General features: G+C 40.4%; 1 protein-coding gene across 4 annotated transcripts in view; it reads left to right on the top strand.

Annotated features, from left to right (window-relative positions):
- LOC142493194 (uncharacterized) overlaps positions 1-18,822 on the top strand; it is a 254,494-nt gene that overhangs the window by 53,012 nt on the left and 182,660 nt on the right. For all 4 annotated transcript variants that reach the window (XM_075596808.1, XM_075596807.1, XM_075596805.1 and 1 more), the window contains exons 4-5: positions 15,619-15,855; positions 18,399-18,494. In XM_075596808.1, the coding sequence (XP_075452923.1) occupies positions 15,619-15,855; positions 18,399-18,494 (333 nt within the window). The remainder of the gene's footprint in view (positions 1-15,618; positions 15,856-18,398; positions 18,495-18,822) is intronic.

Below are 18,822 nucleotides of genomic sequence, written 5' to 3'. Positions count from 1 at the left end.
GCACATTAGCATTTTTCAAAGACATTATCATCCATGCTGCGGATTATGGGGGCGGAATTGTGCTATTGAAATATGCTTATTATAAACAAGAAATTGAAGAACAGCTGGCCAGTGCCACCAACTACAGACGTTTAACTGGGGACCCAACAGTTGACTAAAAGAAGGAGATTGATTCATTATACAGATGGGGATCACTAACCACTGGATTTCTGAGGAAACAGGCAAGTTCCTTATGCAACCGTTCCCAAGAATGCCAATTCTCTATACTCTGCCGAAGATACATAAGTCCATTACAAAACCACCAGGAAGGCCTATTATATCTGCTAGAGGGCCTTTATGCCATCCACTTTCACAGTTTATGGATTTCTACCTCCAGCCGATGGTATCCTGCATGAGCACTTATGTAAAAGACAGTACAGACTTCATTTTGCAGATCAATAATCTTCAAATAGAGACAACGGATTGCATTCTGGTAACCTTGGACGTTGCCAGTCTGTATACGAATATCCCTCACATGGAGGGTCTGGATGCCATCAGAGCCAAGTTCAATGCCTACACAATGCATACTGGTCCTCCTACAGAATACCTACTGTTACTCATGGAAGTCATCTTGAATAAAAATTATTTCAGATTCGAGAGGAGCCACTACTTACAGCTCATGGGTACCGCAATGGGCTCCAACATGGCGCCCTTCTATGCTAATTTGTTTATGGACATCTATGAGCACACTCACGTTCTGCATGAGGCTCCTAATGCGCATTGTATCAAAAAATACTTGCGCTACATAGACAACGTATACATCGTGTGGGATGGCCCTGAGTCTGCGCTCCTTGAATTTATTCAACATCTTAACAACATTCCATCTACAATTCGCTTTACAGCACAATTCAGCACTAAGGAAATAACTTTATTAGATACTACCGTCTATAAAACACAGGGAGGCCTTGCCACCAGGCTTTTCACAAAGGCGGGCGAGATGAGGGAGAGATTCCTGTCAAGGGGATATGACAAGAAGGACCTGGATGTAGCGTATCAAATAGCGCTTGACACAGACAGGGAAATGCTCATCAATATGAATGTAAGTCGAGCTGGCCAGAGTACGCCGGTCGGGAACACTGAAGCGCCCTATTTTATCACTAATTATAGTGAACAAGCGAATTGCATTAAAGCGATAATACATAAACATTGGGCCACATTATCTTTAGACCCCTTAATACGCAATATGGTCTGTGTAAGCAAAAGGGTAGTGTTTCGCAAAGCGGCCACGTTAGGCAATTTCTTGTCACCCAGCATGTTAAAACCAATGATTCAAAAGAAAAATAGACTGTCCTTTTTTCCCAAATTACTGGGCTCATTCAAATGGAGGCCATTGCAAAATATGCCCAAATATGAATAAATCAACACACTTTTCCAACCGTGATGAAACACGCAGATTCCAGATCAAATCATTTATGTCATGTCAGACAAACTTTGTGGTGTATTTATTAAAATGCGGATGTAATAAGCAATCTGTGGGGTTAACTAGTAGAGCGCTAAAGACTTGCATTTTAGAACACCTGAGACTTATCAAAAATCATGACATGATGCATCCGGTATCATTACATTTTAACACGTGTCCATTGGGTTCTGTAGAGACTTTACAATGTTGTGCTATTGAGCATATTGCATTACCTCCTCGTGGAGGGGATCGGATTAAGATCTTGCATCAGCGAGAGGCACATTGGATTTTTGTATTAAATACTCTACAGCCCAATGGACTAAATGTGGAATGGGATCTGCATTGTTTCTTGTAAATATTTGACATTCTTTTCTTGAGATGTGACTGTGCCTTTGAATTTTTTTAGTGAGTAATATTCAGTTTATTTTATTGATTATGTACAAAGTGCTAGGTATCTTCCGCTTATGTTTTCTTATTCTTGTACCTCACCCCTTTCTCCCCCCCCTCCTTCCCCCCCTCTTCTTGCCTCCCTTATTGGTTCCCAGATGGATTTACCATTCAATGTTAATCAGCATCATTCAGCCTTTACAGTGAATTATGTGATTTGTGTTAAACTGTGCTTTTGTAATATAGCAAATGCCTTTGCACATAATAATAGATTTGAAGCTGTATTTTAGAGTGTAACATTGACTCAGGGACCTAGTAAGACTTTGTAGTGGTGTTAGCAGTTTTTAATATACCTTTAGGACATTGCCTGAGTTTAATATTAGCCTAATATAGAAACGTTTATTACAATAGAGATTCTATTAAAGGGCTTGTACCATGCAGGATTGATGTATCCTAGTAACATTAAATAAGCATTATATGGCAATGTAAACGAAAGGGTTAACACATTTGCCCGTTTCGCGGGCTTTTTAAAGTTTAAATGTCAGGCAGTCACCGCATCTCCCCACTCCTAGACGAAGCCCTATCTTAGAGGGTGAAACGCGTAGAGGAGGAAATCGCGGTGTAGCCTTTGTGTGTGGTGTTAATAAAGTTGGTTGAAGATCATCCGGGAGCTTCATTGAGTCAGTCATGCGCAGTAGCGCCGAAGTTTCTTCTCTTTCTTTTTTCACAAAGAAACAGACAGAAACACGCTGCTGTAAGCAACTAGTCGCCATCCTGTGCCGCTCAAGAAGGCAATCCCTTTTTGCCAACTACTTCGGGTCAAAAGGATTACTAGCAATCCGGACGACGTAGAGACAGCACTCTTAAGCATGGCGAGGTGTTTTCATGAGAGGGGTTAAAGCCCACATGACATACACTAGAAGATGCCCTCAAGAAAGTGAAACGGACTGATAAAGAGACACTCCTTAAGCCACACGAAAAAAATCTTGCGCCGGACTGATGCAATTTTGTCAGTACATTTACCACGGCCTCAGGATGTATTAAGCACAGCATCCATAGAAACTGGCACATCCTGTCCAGTGACAGCAGAATTGGCAACATTTGCAAGGAACCACCTTTACTTTGCTACAGACGTGGCCGTAATTTGGGCGATCTGTTAACACAAACAGACCCAGTTAATAAATACATGCCCACCAAATCGTGGCTTTGTAGAAAACCTGGATCTTACCAGTGCAACTGTTCTTTTATGGGACAAGCATCTGCTCCTTATGGGAAACCGTGAGTGCAAACTACTATAACAAGCTTTCCAGAAAGGCCTGCTATTGTCAGTCACAACTGAATACCAATTTAACGCTCACATTATTGTAACTTGAAAATAAATACTTTTAGTATAATATCACAAACTGCAAAACATTTCTATGTAACAATCTCATTCGCAACAAACTATCCAAAAGTTGAAAACAAAAAACAACGCACAAAACGTATTATGCTCAAGAAGGCCGTGATGTATGAACATAGATACATAGTAGATGAGGTTGGAAAAATACATATATCCATTGTCTTCAACCTTTGTTAAATTTAGATGACAGATAAGTTTGTATTTACAGTATATACCGTTCAGTATATTCATCCAGAGGAAGGCAAACACAAAACCCATGTGAAACATTATCCAATGTTTCATAAGGGGAAAAATAAATTCCTTCTTGACTCTTGACTGGTTATTATTTGGAAAGGTAAGATTTGTTCAAAAAAGGTTGGACATCTTTTTAGAAAGGAAAGGTGTACAGGGATATACCAAATAAGTAAACATGTGAAGGATGCTTATTCAGGGAGTAATCTGATTACCAATTCTTGGAGTGAGGAAGGAATGTGTTTTTCCTCTTATGAGAGATCATTAAATGATATTTCACTGGGGTTTTTTGTTTGCCTTCCTCTAGATAAATATACTGTAAATACAAATATAGGATAAAGTATCAGTCGTCTAAATTTAGCATAGGTTGAACTTGATAGATGCATGCCTTTTTTCACCCTCATCTACTATATAACTATGCAATCAGATTTTTCCCTGGATCACCATCCTTCCCATGTTTACTTATTTGGTATATCCCTGTAAACCTTTCCTTTCTAAAAGATGTCCAACGTGTTTTTGAAGATATCTATTGTATCTGCCATCACAGTCTCCATGGTTAATGAATTCCACATTTTAACTGCCCTTACTGTAAAAAGAAAACATTTCCATTGTTCCTGGGAAAATCTGCTTTCCTCCAACCTTTAGGTATGAGCATGTGTCGTTTGTACTGCCCTTGGGATGAATAGTTATTTTGAAAGCTTCTTGTATTGTCCATGAATATATTTGTATATACTTACCATATCCCCTCTTAGAAGCCTCTTTTCTAATGTAAACAAATCTAAATTAGCCTCTCCTCATAAGTTTTTCCATCCCCTTTCCTAAGTTGGTACCTCTTCTCTGCACTTTTTCTAGTTCCATAATGTATTTTTTTATGGAGTTGTGCCCAAAACTGTACTCCATATTCAAGTTGAGGTCTTAGTAATGCTTTATACAGTGAGATAATTATGCTTTCTTCCCTTCCATCCGTACCCCGTTTAATAAAAGATAAATCTCACATTGTGAATATCGTGGGGGAAAAAACAATAAAAAAACCTATTGGGCAGTAAATAATTATCGCTGCCACCTAGATGTCAAAGTAAAGCTATAGGCTGTTGTACAGGGTTGTTTGTTACCAATTTATTTTCATTTTAAATATTTAATTTCTCTGAAATGGTTCAAGCAAGTTGTCTGAAAATGTTTTACAACTTGCAAAATAAGACATTTAATGTTTTGTATCAAGAATCCAGTCAATGGGATGTAACGTTTACATTTTTTTTTAATTACTTCAAAAAAACAAAACAATAATTCCAAGATGGGAGCTGCACTGATTTTGGTTGAAACTTCTAGCAGTTCAAAGTTAGGGTGGCATAAAGGTACCCGCAAACTTAAATCAGAATCGGAATCAGTCAAGGTGTTTGGACTGTGGAGAGACAACACACAAACTTCAAAAAGTGAAAAATGTATTCCAAGATGGGGACTGTACCGATTTGATTGATACTTCAGAAAGATCTAAGTTGATAATATGGAAGAAAGGTAGCCTCAAAATGTCATCAGAATGGGTCAAGGAGTTTCGCCTGTGGAGAGAGAACCCACAAATAAAAACACAGACAAACAGACACACGCTCAAAGTAGCCACAAATTTTACTTAAAGTCTTCACTTCACTCACTCATCCAATAAACAGGTGAAAACTCAGCTAGAAAATAAAGATGTAGAAAAAATTAGAAATAGTTTGTTTTGATGATCTATCGGGTTACTTTGTGACTTCATCTTTGGGGGGTGGGGGACGCTGTTGCTTTAATCTTTTTTTACCTACATATTTTGTAAGCTTTTCTTTTATTTAGATAATCTGTATGACCCCTACCTCAAGAAAGTGTTGCAAAATAGAGCATCAAAGTCATCTTTGCATAATTTTCATTTTATTTTAAGGCTCATCTTGCATTCAGCAACTTCTTTTATTTAAATTAATTACATTTCCTTGATATGATCTTGTATAGAGATAGTGATTACTATTAAAATTAAGAATCTAACGTTGTTCCCGTTTAAGAGATTAGTTTGGTCACACATGACAAGTGGTCGGCAGTTTTGAATTGACAAAAATCAAGCTTTTACCTACTTCTGGAAGCTGCTGCCAGAAAAAGTTAACCCCATCATGCTTGGAATAAAGCACATTCTAATCTTATCCTGACATAGAATGAATTGCTAACTCTGTCACAAGATACCGAGGTAAAGGGGTAACAGGTACTCCTCCAATGGAATGGGACATTTGGTCGCTGCGACCAAATGACCGCTGGTGTTTGGCCAAAAAGGGATCCTCCACCACAGCAGATCCACCGCTTCAATCTCCACCGCCAGCCACTTCTAGGAGAAGTCCAAGTGGGAATGGGGAGCACAGGTATATGTGAAAACAAACATACAATAGTGCAATATGTCTGGTGATTTTAAGGTAGTTAGTTACTCCCAAATCCAAAGAAGTTTGTGCTCGTAAATTTCTATTTCTTTAAGTACACACAAATGTATCTTTATACTGCTGTACAAGGTGTTATCCACAGGTGCAAGTAGCCAGGGAACACAGGTTAACAGGTAGGACCTTGATGTTGTAAGATAGAGGACCGGAGATAGTGTATAATGTAAAAATCTGCCATGCGCTCCAGGGCAGAGGGAACGTTACAAGATCTGTGTGATCAGTGTGGATCAGAGGGGGGGAGAGAGCAAGGGGAGCATGACCAAATGAGGCGACATCCAAGGGGAGGAGGTGGGGTAGAGAAAAGGGGGACAGTGTGACACCTCTATATCCTCCTTTGATACCCTCTAGTATCCTCCTCCCTCACAGAGATAAAGTCCAGTGATCCTGATGGCATGAAATGTACTCACGGGTTAAGCAGTGGGGAAAGCACCTCTCACCGCTTGATGTGTATCCAACTCAGAGCTCCCGTGGCGGGTCAGGCACTATGTGTTGTTAACTTTCTGTGAACAAGTGATCATATTATAACATATTATAACATTTGTATCATATTTCCAGTATACTTACTTTACACAGTTTTATTTATTGATATATTTAAAAAAAAAATATTACTCACATTTTATTGGTGTTTTTCTTGTTGTCATATACCAATACATTATTATATATTCATATGAGTCACTACAGTTATACAAATAATCAATATGTTGGTAAAAGACAAATTAAACCCAAATCAGGAAGAAGGGGAGGGGGAGGGGGGGAAGTCCTTTCGCCTGCCTCTCTTTTTTTTCTGGACCCAGCTTCACTTCTTCCACAGTGCTAGCGTATAGGGTAAATCTCCCACGTGGCCAGTCCCTCTGTCCAAAAAAAGAAAAACAAAGGTACATGCTGCACCTATATAAAAAGAAAAAAAGAAGGTTGATACAATTACCGGTGCTCCATGTGAGAAGATGATAGCCTGCAGCATACCCAGGAACTTATAAAGGAAGAAATCGCAGAGCACTGATGGATTTTATAATTCTAATATATCATAAACAGCAGCCGAACGGCAGCAAACGGCTCACACCCTTTGCCTGTCCGCCTTTGGGGCAACGTAGATGTACAGTGGGGTCGTTGAGATTCAATGCAGCTGTGAACACAAAGTTCTTTGTGTCCTCTTGGCTCATTAAAATTCCAGTGGGTGGGGTTGACGTCCCACAAAGTACAAGCAAATGTTAACCCTTAGCACTCTGGTCCTGTGCAGAGGGGGCAGCACTTTGGGAGCCCCATCAGGCTGTCCACCTTTGGGGCAACGCAGTTGTACACTGGGGTGGTTGATTTTCAACTTATACAAGGGGAACGGGGAGAGAAGGGGAAGCTCTCGCATCAGCTTTAAATTAGTACATAGTGGTATAATAATAGAAAATAGTAATTGGTGCAAAAAGGGATAAGGGCTAGGTAGACACAAAAAAACAGAAAAGATACCCTCTTGAATGCACTCAATTAATATAGTGTAAGTAGTGATATATAAATTAAAATACTATTTTAAATAGTATTTTAATTTATATATCACTACTTACACTGTATTAATTGTGTGCATTCAAGAGGGTATCTTTTTTGTTTTTTTGTGTCTACCTGGTTTATTTACATGCAGATATTACTTGGTTGTTGATGGTTAGAAGGCTGGAATATATTGTTGATAACCTTCCAGCAGTTATCTGGGTTTGATGTATTCTGGCGAAGATTGTCAGAGTAATATTGTGCTTTTTCATGTCTTGTTTGCCTTGTGCACATATTCCACATGCATCTGTAGTTCTTAAGATCCTTGGTTGTGCCAGTTACTTTGTAGCTTTTCCACAAGGCATCCCTAAAATGGTAGAGCGCTATAAGGTCAGTTGTAATCCACGGAAGGAGGGCCCCCACTCAAATTTGAAATAGTCGAGTGCAGAATTGAGGTCGGGAATTAAGTCGATTCTGTGCCAAGGGCAGTTGGTAAGGTCAGCCAGGAACTGTTGTGGGTTAAAGTTTCTAAATGTTCTAGTGAGGAGAACTTTAGGGCTTGATTAGGGTGGTTTAATTTTCCTTGCACAGTACACAATTGCATGGCCACTGAAAATGTCAGGAAGGATGCCAGAGGATTGGATTCTGCTGGGATTTGAGGAGAGAATCCAGTCTAGCAAGGAATGGTTGTGAGATTTCAGGTTTGTCCGTGTGTGTTGGGAAATTAGTTGCGTTAGGTTAAGTGACTTGAGTTGTATCTAGATTTTGTGGTTTTTAGGGTTGAGCCAATTGTAGTTGAAATCCCCAAGAACTAGCAGCTCACTCTTCTTATTCAGAGAGGAAATTGAGCCAAGAAAATAGGTGATATCAGTCAGGGAATATAGGGGGCTTTAGATAGGGCTTTAGAAGGGAGGTAGATGCCAGCAATCAAGACGGGCTTAGGAAAGGGGAGGCAGATTTTGCCTACTAGGATTTCAAAAGAGGGTGGGCTTGGGGGGCAAGTTAACAGTGTAAATTGTAAGGTATCTGCAATATAAAATAACACCCCTCCTCCTCTCTTTGACCTATCTTTCCTAGATATGGAGTATCCCTGAATGGCGATATTTGCATAGAGGGTTTTTGGGGTTAGCCATGTTTCTGTGAGAATGATGGCTTTGGGTTTATGCATAAGGCACCATGCCCTTAGTTCATCCAGTTTGGGCAGCAGGCTCCGGATATTTGGATGGGCTACAGATATACCTTTTTGGAATTTGAAGGTGGTATTCTCAGGGGTATTGGACAGAGTTGAAAAGGAGGGCCTGGGTTAAGTTCAATATCACCTGCTAAAGAGAGTAACAGTATGAGTAGAAATTTGAGTAGTTGTTTGGAAGTTGTACATTTGTGGTGTTTACCATGAGTGAGCGGTGGTTGGTGTGCTGGTTTTCAGAGTTCTCCACCAACATTCAGTAAATAGTGCAAGGCTTTTGAGTAATCCAGGGTGTATAATAATATTGGGTGTGGGCCAGGAGGGAAGGGATTGTAATGGATAGAGAAACCTTTCCATAAGACCACAAGAAAGAACAAAGTTGAGATACATAGCAGGTCATTGTCACAGAGGTAGGCAATGTTGCATGAAGCTGTTGTGAGCCAAGTGAGTGTGTGCAGACTAAACAGCAAAGGTGTGCCTTATCCTTGCCAAAATGTTTTGCTACATTGCAATGCTAGGGCCTATTCGGGGTTTGCTGAGGGAATTGGTTGAGGGTTGGAGGGGCGGGGGGGGGGGGAGGGGTTGGGCAGTTGTGTGCAGTCTGTTGGGAGAGGCTGCAGTAAATAAGGTGTACAGGGGTGTGGGAGGTGGTTAAAAGTGCAGGCTAACAAGCATGGGATCATAGTGTGGTCATATAAGCTCACCGTTTGTTGCCTTGTGTAGAAGAGTTTGCAGAAGATGCAGTCCCAGTCAACCTGTATTCGAACTATAGTCTAACTATATATTCTCATGTAAATATGATCACTTTAAGATGCATTATTTTAGATGCAAATACTACCCTGCAAATGCAAATGCTTTCTCTTAAACTGGTGTTACATTTATACATCTAAGGCTGCGTCCCCTCTAACGCTGAGCGTGCCTAGCGGGCGGCGCTTCCCGAGTTTACTTTGTGCAATATGAATTCTCACAACCTCGCTTATGCGGCGCACACTCATGCACAGGCACGTACGCTCTCCCAAGATTGGCGCTTGGGAAGTAAAAAAAAGAGTATTTGAAGAGTGCTCAATAGACCACCCATGCACTCCCCCCCCCGTCCCGGCGTGCTTGCAAAATTCGCAAGGACACCGCGCTCATGCTTGAAGAGTTGGTGATGTCACCACTCAAGCATGAGCGCGGTCAGCACCAGCGGGGCCGCAGCCTAAGCAGTCACATTACCCTCCCCCCCCCCCAATAAATCTGTCTGTTACAAGTTGGACGATTAGAAGCACACAATTAAAACAACTTTTGCTATTCAAAACATACCAGTGATCAATAATAAAGGCAGAGTGGGGTATTTCTTTTAAAACAGGGGGTTGCAGATCAATCAGTGGGTTAAAACATACCAGAGATCAATAATAAAGGCAGAGTGGGGTATTTGTTTTAAAACAGCGGGTTGCAGATCAATCAATGGGTTAAAACATACCTGTGAAGAGACAATGCAATTAGTTCCATTGTCACATCAGCTTTGGTTATAGATCTTGCATGAAGAACTATAAATATATTTATACACTATAGTCTAACTATATATTCTCACTTAAAGATGATCACTTTAAGATGCATAATACCAAATGCACTCAACTCTATACTTATACTAGCGAAGAAAGTTATAATGAACCAAGGGTTAGATAAGTCCCCACCTTCAATCTAGGATCTAGAAAGAGAAATATATAATTTGATAGATTTTGATAGAAGAGATTTTAATATATAATGGGGATCCACTAGGTGTAAAATTTGATGAAAAATGAGCACCAATTTTAAAATGCATACCAGAGGAACGAAGGTGTAATATCATGGGGTCGTTAGAGATATACCCGGTGGGGAACGAGCATCCTACAGAAAAGAGAGAAGAGACAACTTGAATATACAAGTTTAAACTTGATTATATACTATTAAGACTAAAGTTTAACAAAGAGAGATTAAGGTAGCTACCCGGGTACCCTCCATCCCCTCCCACATTCCCTGTTATTTCTATGTTTGTGCTGAGTTATGCAAATATATTGTTATGCCGGTGCTGCCCGCAGACCAGACCCGTCCCCAGTGCCGAAGGGGAAAGTAGGGATAAACGCACCCGCAGCAAAGGGAGCGAGTCCGGAATGTGGTGTTAAGCGTTGCCAAGCCAGATATAAGTAACGTAAACAATACTTGCCAGTACCGGGTATAGAAGAAGAATAGTGATTGCCTTGCCGAGGTCAGAGAGCGAAGAGATGAGGAAGGTTGAAGTCCAAGGCGTGATCGTGGGATGCCAGAGAATACGTAGTCCAAGAAGAGCCGAAGTCGAGAGCCAAGGGGGTAGTCGTACGAGCCGTGTTAAAACCGGTAGTAACCGAGAGTACAACAAACACTTCCATAGAGAGACTATATCGAGCGATGAGTGAGGGCTCAGAGATGCTAGATAAGGCTGGGCTGACCAATCAGAGATGGGGGCGGGTCAGGAGGACTGCAGGGAGCCTCTCTGGATAGGTGTAGCTGATACAACCCAGGTGAGCACTGGTAGCACTCTGATTACACCCGTGCGGTGTACGTGGGCGGAGCCTCATAACAGGAGTGGAAGTAAAAGAGTGGATGCTGGGCGCGCGCTCTGTAAGCTGCGTGTGCACGCGACCAGCGTTGGAGGAGGATACACATGTGCGTGCGGGACGGAGGACCCGCGCTGGCCACTGAGGAGGAGGAGCAGCAGGGCCGCCGAGGGGAGGGGCCCTGTGGCGACAGAGGAGCTGACTGCCTGTGGAGGCAGGTAAGCGGAGGTTGCGCTGCGTGCCCTGAGTCTCCCTGAGGGTAGTCTGTGTGTTGTGCGGACGGCGCTGAGAAATCAGATTCCCAACATATATATATATATATATATATATATACAGTGGTTGACAAATCACCAAAAAATCTACTCGCCACACAAAAAAATCTACTCGCCACCTAGTACCAAACGTGTGCTGCTTGGGCCAATATTTACTCGCCCGGGGGTTAAATCCACTCGCCCGGGGCGAGCAAATGTATAGGTTTGTCGAACACTGTATATATATATATATATATATACATTGGTTTTGAATAGTATATTAGAAACCACAGAAAATATTTTACAAAATTGACTGTAATAGTAATATTTTAGTAGAAACGAGATGTGGTTAAGGAATATGTACAAATACTGTATGTGAACTATCTATAATGTGTTGTAATCAAAGTAAATTGAAAAGTGAATAAAATGTTTGAACACAGTTACTCTGCATATATCAAGAATTAGTCCCAATTGACCAATCGCAGGTGCATAAATATATGATGAGAAAAGAGAAAGTTTTTCAAATGGAAATTAAGGCTGGGCTGGTATTTGAAAGAACGCATCTAAAACATCTATGCACAAACTAATAAATGAAAATATATACAAAATCTTATTTGGATGGTTTCTCATACCATAAAAATTGAGTAAAATATGCCCAGGTTGTACAGACAGATGCGGGGGGGGGGGGGGGGTTGGTTGGAGTGGGCAATTTGGTCCATGTCTGGTGGTCTTGTCATAAGATTGGCAGATTCTGGAGCGATATCCAGTACCTAATAGAGGAGACAGTGGAGATGAGAATACCACTGGATCGCGGATCCTTATTCTAGCAAAGCCTATAGAGCAGGCCTGCACAACTCCAATCCTCAAGGACCGCAAACAGGCCATATTTTCAGGATATCCCCACTTCAGCACAGCTGACTCAATTAGTGGCTCAGTATGACTGAGCCTCTAATTGAGCCAGCTGTGCTGAAGTAGGGATATCCTCAAAACCTGCCCTGTTTGCGGCCCTCGGGGACTGGAGTTGTGCAGGTCTGCTATAGAGGGACGTAACTGACCAACACAGGATTATCCCTCATAATAATGGCAGCAAAGTGTACCATAATCAATACCTTGAAATAACCAACAGCTCGTTCCAGAGGGCAAGTTATCAAAAGGATGAATGAAATTATGTTAATTGCAAAACTCTCCTCTTAACAAAAACACACTACTAAAAAAGCTCTTTAGGATGTGGGATCCGTGGATCCACAGGTGAACTGTGGGTTTGGGGGGGATGTGAACCCACTGGCTGGGACAAATGGAAACGATGTACAGTATGTATAACAATTTTTTTTATTTTTTGTACAAAGGTATCTAAACATGTAATTTATGTGAAATGTTGGATCTTCCTCTCCCCCAACCCCCCTTTTCTCCTACAAAACTTTAATAAACTGACAATATTACACTGTTATATTCCACAAATATGGGTCTTTTAAAGCAGTCTCTTTGTGACTCAGCGATATAATTCTGTTCTGCAGTAAAATTGTCTCTCTAGGGTAGATGTTAAATATCACACCTACATTTAACATGCAATTTGCATACCAACAGTTAGTAAGTGCCACTTAAATATAATGGGGCATATGCACAAAGCTGTGATAAGTGGTTTAATGATCGATAAATGGCCTTATTGCACGATACTGCTCATTTGCTATTCACAAAGCAGTATTAACACTGCAGTATCATGCAATAATGTTTTTTTAATGACCACTAACAGCCAGAGGCAAATAAGTCGTCCAACGGGCCAAAAAAAGTCATAATCGCTTTTTTGTGCCCGTTGCTAATCACAAAGCAGTGATAAGCTTATCAACCTTTAAAATCTCTCTGGGTGGTCCACGTGGGTATCCAGGGGTTTCCGGGGGCCTTCGAGTGGTCCCTGTTGATCCCTGACGGCACATTCAAATAAATACAACCCCCCCCCCCAACCCAGATATGGATAATAGTACATTTGCCCATTTAAAATAAACCATAAACCAGCCAGCATAAAGTAAATACAGCTTACCCCTGCCAGGTTGATGGCTGTCTTCATCACCATCCTTCTCCTCCGTTGGCAGCAACATAACAATGAAAAATACAATCTAATGGCCCCTAACCCCTTAATCACCTTAGCGATTAGTAACCGCTATAGTAATTAAGGGGTTAGCCCATCCTCTCCTGCTTTCCACCTGGGAGGCCTAACCACCTTCCCCGGGGCAACTACCCCACCCTCCACTCCCACTACCCATTGTTTGGCACAGTGGTACATCATGCCCATTTTATATGGGCATGATTTAACACACTGACAGTCAATGGTCAACCTAAAAACAAAATAATCAGCAAAAATAAACCACAATTAAAAAGCAAACACCAATAAAATAACAGAAATAAAAAATAGAAAACACAAAAAAAAATCCCATAATTAGAAATCAAAACACCAAACAAATACCATAAATAAATAAAAGCAAACAGCAAAAATATATACCGGCACCCCATACTGGGGTCTGTATTTCGGGAAGTTGGGGGTCACGGAGGCTGAAATTAATGTGGTTCATCTCAGGAAACCCCATGCTGACGTACATTATGATTAAAATTCATATTTGAACTTTACGATCGCCTGTAAGAGCCGTGCATGGAGATGCAGCGTCTCCATGCAGATCTTCCAGGCTGAATTTTTTCTATCAGTTGCTGCGCTATAGGATTTATAACGCTATTGCACTGATAAAAAAAACTGGTCGGACGATAGTGCATTTTTTTAACGAGCTTTACAAAAATGGCATTCATTCTTAGTGAATACCATTTTTGCACATATGTTTTAGTGTGCGATAAATCAATGCAAAGTCGTACGACAATGCACTGATTTTATCACAGTTTAGTGCATAAGCCCTTGTATCCTTAATAATTGGCTTATTTTGTTAAATATTTAGACTTTGAGGGAGGCAGAGGAAGTGAAAGGGGAAGAGAAAGAGACCACTGTTGTCACAAACTGAATGACATTTTTTTTTTTGCGTAACGATATTTTTGCATTGATCATTTTTGTTTAATACAGTGAGCACTCACTACAAACTGTCTTCCTTTTTCGAACATTTTTGCACTGATTTTCCTGCACTTTAATAATTAGACCCATTGTTTCTTTTACATTAAGTGTTAATCCATTGATAATTCCCTGATGTGTTTAGCCAACTTTGCTGTATTTATCCTACATGAAAGAGTGGCAACAGGCTAATGACTACCTATCAAGCCTCTTTGGAAAACCCGTAATTGCACCTTAAAGAAATGCATGAAAGATTCTCTAGCTACTGGTAAATAGGTGTTGTCATGTGAAATAATTGGTTGTGTGAGATATTCAATAACCCCTTTGCTGACAGAGAAGGGAATAAAATAAAAACTAACAAAAAAAACTAATTGTTGGCCTAGAAAATTATGTTTAAAAACTGTAATATCATTTTTTTTTATATAATACAGACATAGATCATGCCTCCAGAGAGAGTGTTGGTAAAATGATGTCAAAACAAAACAACAGTCATAATTCACAGCATTACACAATATAGTATCTTGTTCACTTTATAATAATAATAATTTCATATCATCCATGATGTGCCCAGAACATCAAAGTATCAATGACCAGACATTTCAGCACATTCTACGTGTGCTGATAGGTACAGTAGAAACATGATTTAATGTAGTTCACTGCACGATAGATATGCTTATCATGATTCAATCACTTTATTGCAATGGGTGACTAGAAGTGTGGAATAAATTGTGGTGCAAGCACCAAGGGGTTAAAAAGAACTCTGCCTATGAAGCTCTCCTTGTAACCCTGAGTATGTCAACTTCGCCCATATTTACTAAACAGTGTTATGCCATAAGGCACCCTAAAAACATCTAATGGCCCATTCACTTGAATGGAAGGTGTCTTGTGCAATATCACCGCTTAGTAAAAATATGACCGTTTATCTTCCTGTACCCCAAGCATTAGAATTAGATTGTGGGGCAACACTAATTTCGGTTATTCTTTCAAGTGCCTATAGAGTTGATTCGGCAGTACTGCAGGAAAACTCTTATTGAAGTAATTGGAAGTTTCCATGCAGTACGCAGGTTAAGGAATAACCCCCATACTGTATGTCTGCAAGTCTATGTATACTCTGCGTACAGTGTAAGAGCTACAGAACTTAGGAAAAAATATTGTTCTTATTTTTAAATACCAACACTGTTTATTTTCCTCTCTTCTTTTGTTTGCAACAGGGTTGGCTTTTCCTCCAGGACTACCGTCCAAGCTTGTCACAATGATGCCCAATCCAAGGGTCCCTTCCGCTTCGTTTTCTGTAGAAATCCCTGTGGATAATTCTTCCCAGCTGCCAGATCAAGGAAGTACAGAAACTGGCTCTATTACAATGCAAGCTACTATCCAGAAAAGTCCTAATGAATCCTCTTCAATCTGCCCTGCAACCCCTACCAGTCTTTCACAGGACCATATTACTGGTTAGTCCTATGTTGTGTGTTTGATGTGCATAGTTTATGTTTAAAATACCTCATACTCACTTTTTGTAGTCATTTTTGTAATAAAAATCTTTGTACCTTGCTATGTTATTTTTTATTTTAATTTCTGAAAGGTCTTGACAGAAGTAACATTTATTATACTCCCAGTTAAATTAGGAAATTAGAAAAAATATACAGTAGCTTGTCAGATGACTGAACATCAATGCCACCAAGTATTGCAAGGAAATACACAATTCCAGTGAAGCAATGTAGAAGAGAGTATTATTAATCAAAGGAAACTCATAAAAGGTTTATTGACATAGGAGCATGAGCTTTTTGATCAGATTTTGACAAGACTCCTTTTAGAGGCTGATCCTTCATTAAAAGACCACATTAAATATACTAATCAGCCAATGAATGGAGAGTACATGAACCCTTCATTTAATCCATTTGGTGAAAGTATGTGTCGATTAAAAATCCACTTGGCTTCTCTTTGGAGCAACATCTTGCCCCAGTTGCCCCTTCTTATACTGGGCATGAGGCAATCAATACCTTGAACGGTCAATACCTTGGTATTGCCTGAGTGTTGTTTCCGTACATTTTTGGAAATTTGTGTATAGTGCATTTCTAATTGATCTAACATGCTCCAGGACTCGTTGCCAATTTGTTTTCGGGTTTTGCCCACGTATTTAATCCCTGCCATTAAATTCATACTCCTCACTGATCAACAAGGTCACACTTGTTAACAGCAATTCAAACAGCAGTAGGTCCTGTCTACTACTTTCAGCATACACTAGGTTAAGACAATCTGCAGGCTTAATTAGCAGCCACTCTCTTATCCTACGGGCTTAACAGGGACTACACAAGATTCATCTTGTTTACTGATTTATTTGTTATTATACAATAACAATATTACAATATAGCCTGACCCGTGACCCTCATGTTTTTGAAGTGAAACTTCTTTGCTGGCGCCTACAAGGTTTTCATGGGCAAAAATCCTTGTTTTGTAACAAAAAAACGCACCACAAGTGACGTCACAGAACAATGGGCGCGTCCCCGTCGCGCTCGCACCCGTCGTGTTCAGCTGTTGCGCTTGCGTATGCGCACAAAAACAACAACCTAGGGTGCACGGACCTTGCATGCTCAGAAGAAGGGGTTGTGAGCCACGGCGCGCATGCGCAGAAGCCAATTGCCACCCCCACAAATGCGCAATACTGCCGATACTGTGCCCGAGCTCCCCCGAAATCACCTCTTTGGCCGGGAGATGCAAGGGGGACTGGCCATATCCCCACACCTGCGCCGGGGGGGGAGGAGAAAGGGGGGGGGCTGCTCCGGCAGGCACCGGTGCTCCAGCAGCAGGACACGAAGACCACACACACACTGACTGACACACACACACACACACACACTGACTGACACACACACTCTGATATTGACACACACACACACACTGGCTGACACACAGACACACACACACACACACTGACTGACATATACACACCCACACACACTGACTGAGTCACACACTCACACGCACACTGACGTACACACACACACACACACACACACACACACACACACACACATTGACTGACACACACACTGACTGACACAGACACACACACTGAGACACACAGACAGACACTAACACACACACTGACTGACACACACAAGGAATTCATCGTTACTATAAATATAGAAGTGCAAATCGCTAAAAACACGCGGTCTAAGTCAAACTTCTTTGCGTTTTGGCACTGAAATTGTGTTTTGATTTTTAATTAATAACATCACCATCACAAATACAATTTCTGTGACAAAAGACAAAGAAGTTTCACTTAAAATGCGTGTGCTCTACACACACACACACACACACACACACACACACACACACACACACACACACACACACACACACACACACACACACACACACACACACACACACACACACACACTTTTTTATAATTGTATTGGTTCATTATTAATATTATTATTATTATTATTAATAATAATAATAATAAAAGCCTTTTAATCACTTGTCAGTATTTCTTCACTGATACATTTGCATAATATAGTATCAATTTTTCTGGGTAAGGTTGATTGGTGCTTTACTTTCATCTATGCCTTTGCATACTTGGGTGATCTTATTCAAGGAGTACAGGAGTATTTAGATGTGCACCTATTCAAATGGATTATTTCTACTCTTTCCCTCTACCTAAGTGGTACAAGGGAAACCGGACATGTGCATGTTAATATGCAACATCACATACATTTTTTAGCAGTGATGTATATTACATAAGGTGTGTCCCTTCAGAGGGTAGACAATGTTTTCCATCAAACTAGCATGGGTGCTTAAAGATGCAGAACCTCTTAGCAACATACATTAGTTGTGAGTAACAATAAATTACTCATACCAGCTTTTGTACAATTTTATTTATGTTAATCATTTTTTAGAAGAGCCATACATATTTCTCAAAAACAGAAAAAGATTTACGTGAAATAGAGTAAGTGATATATTTATTGTTTATATCTGGGTTTGTTCATAGGTGAAAGTACAAGGCAATCATCTGTGCATGGTTGTAAGCAAAAAAACAAACTGTACAGGCAAGAGTCTCAACAAGAAGAAATGTTAGAAAGCAAAGGTGAGTGACAAAAATAAGTGGGATGTTACTATTGTATCAAAGTAACAAAGTAGGAAGAAGTAATACCATTTAATGGATCAACAAAGAGTAAAATAACAAGATTTTGAACCTTGCAGGTGTGGCAGTAGTGCAGAAACTGATGGCATTAAATATAGTATTGTAGAGAGATGTGGTATCTAGTTAAAATGGATATGGAGAGTAAGTGAAATATTCTGATAGCGTGGATGCTGGCAAGCTGGTGTAAAAATAAAGCTGGCTTAAGTGGCTGCTATCTATTGTTATGTAGTAGTGACCTAAACAAATAGGTGACACAAGGGTAATATCCTAA

This window comes from Ascaphus truei, chromosome 4 (genome assembly GCF_040206685.1).
Source record: "Ascaphus truei isolate aAscTru1 chromosome 4, aAscTru1.hap1, whole genome shotgun sequence".
NCBI lineage: Eukaryota > Metazoa > Chordata > Amphibia > Anura > Ascaphidae > Ascaphus > Ascaphus truei.
This window is presented reverse-complemented; position numbering and strand designations above follow the sequence as displayed.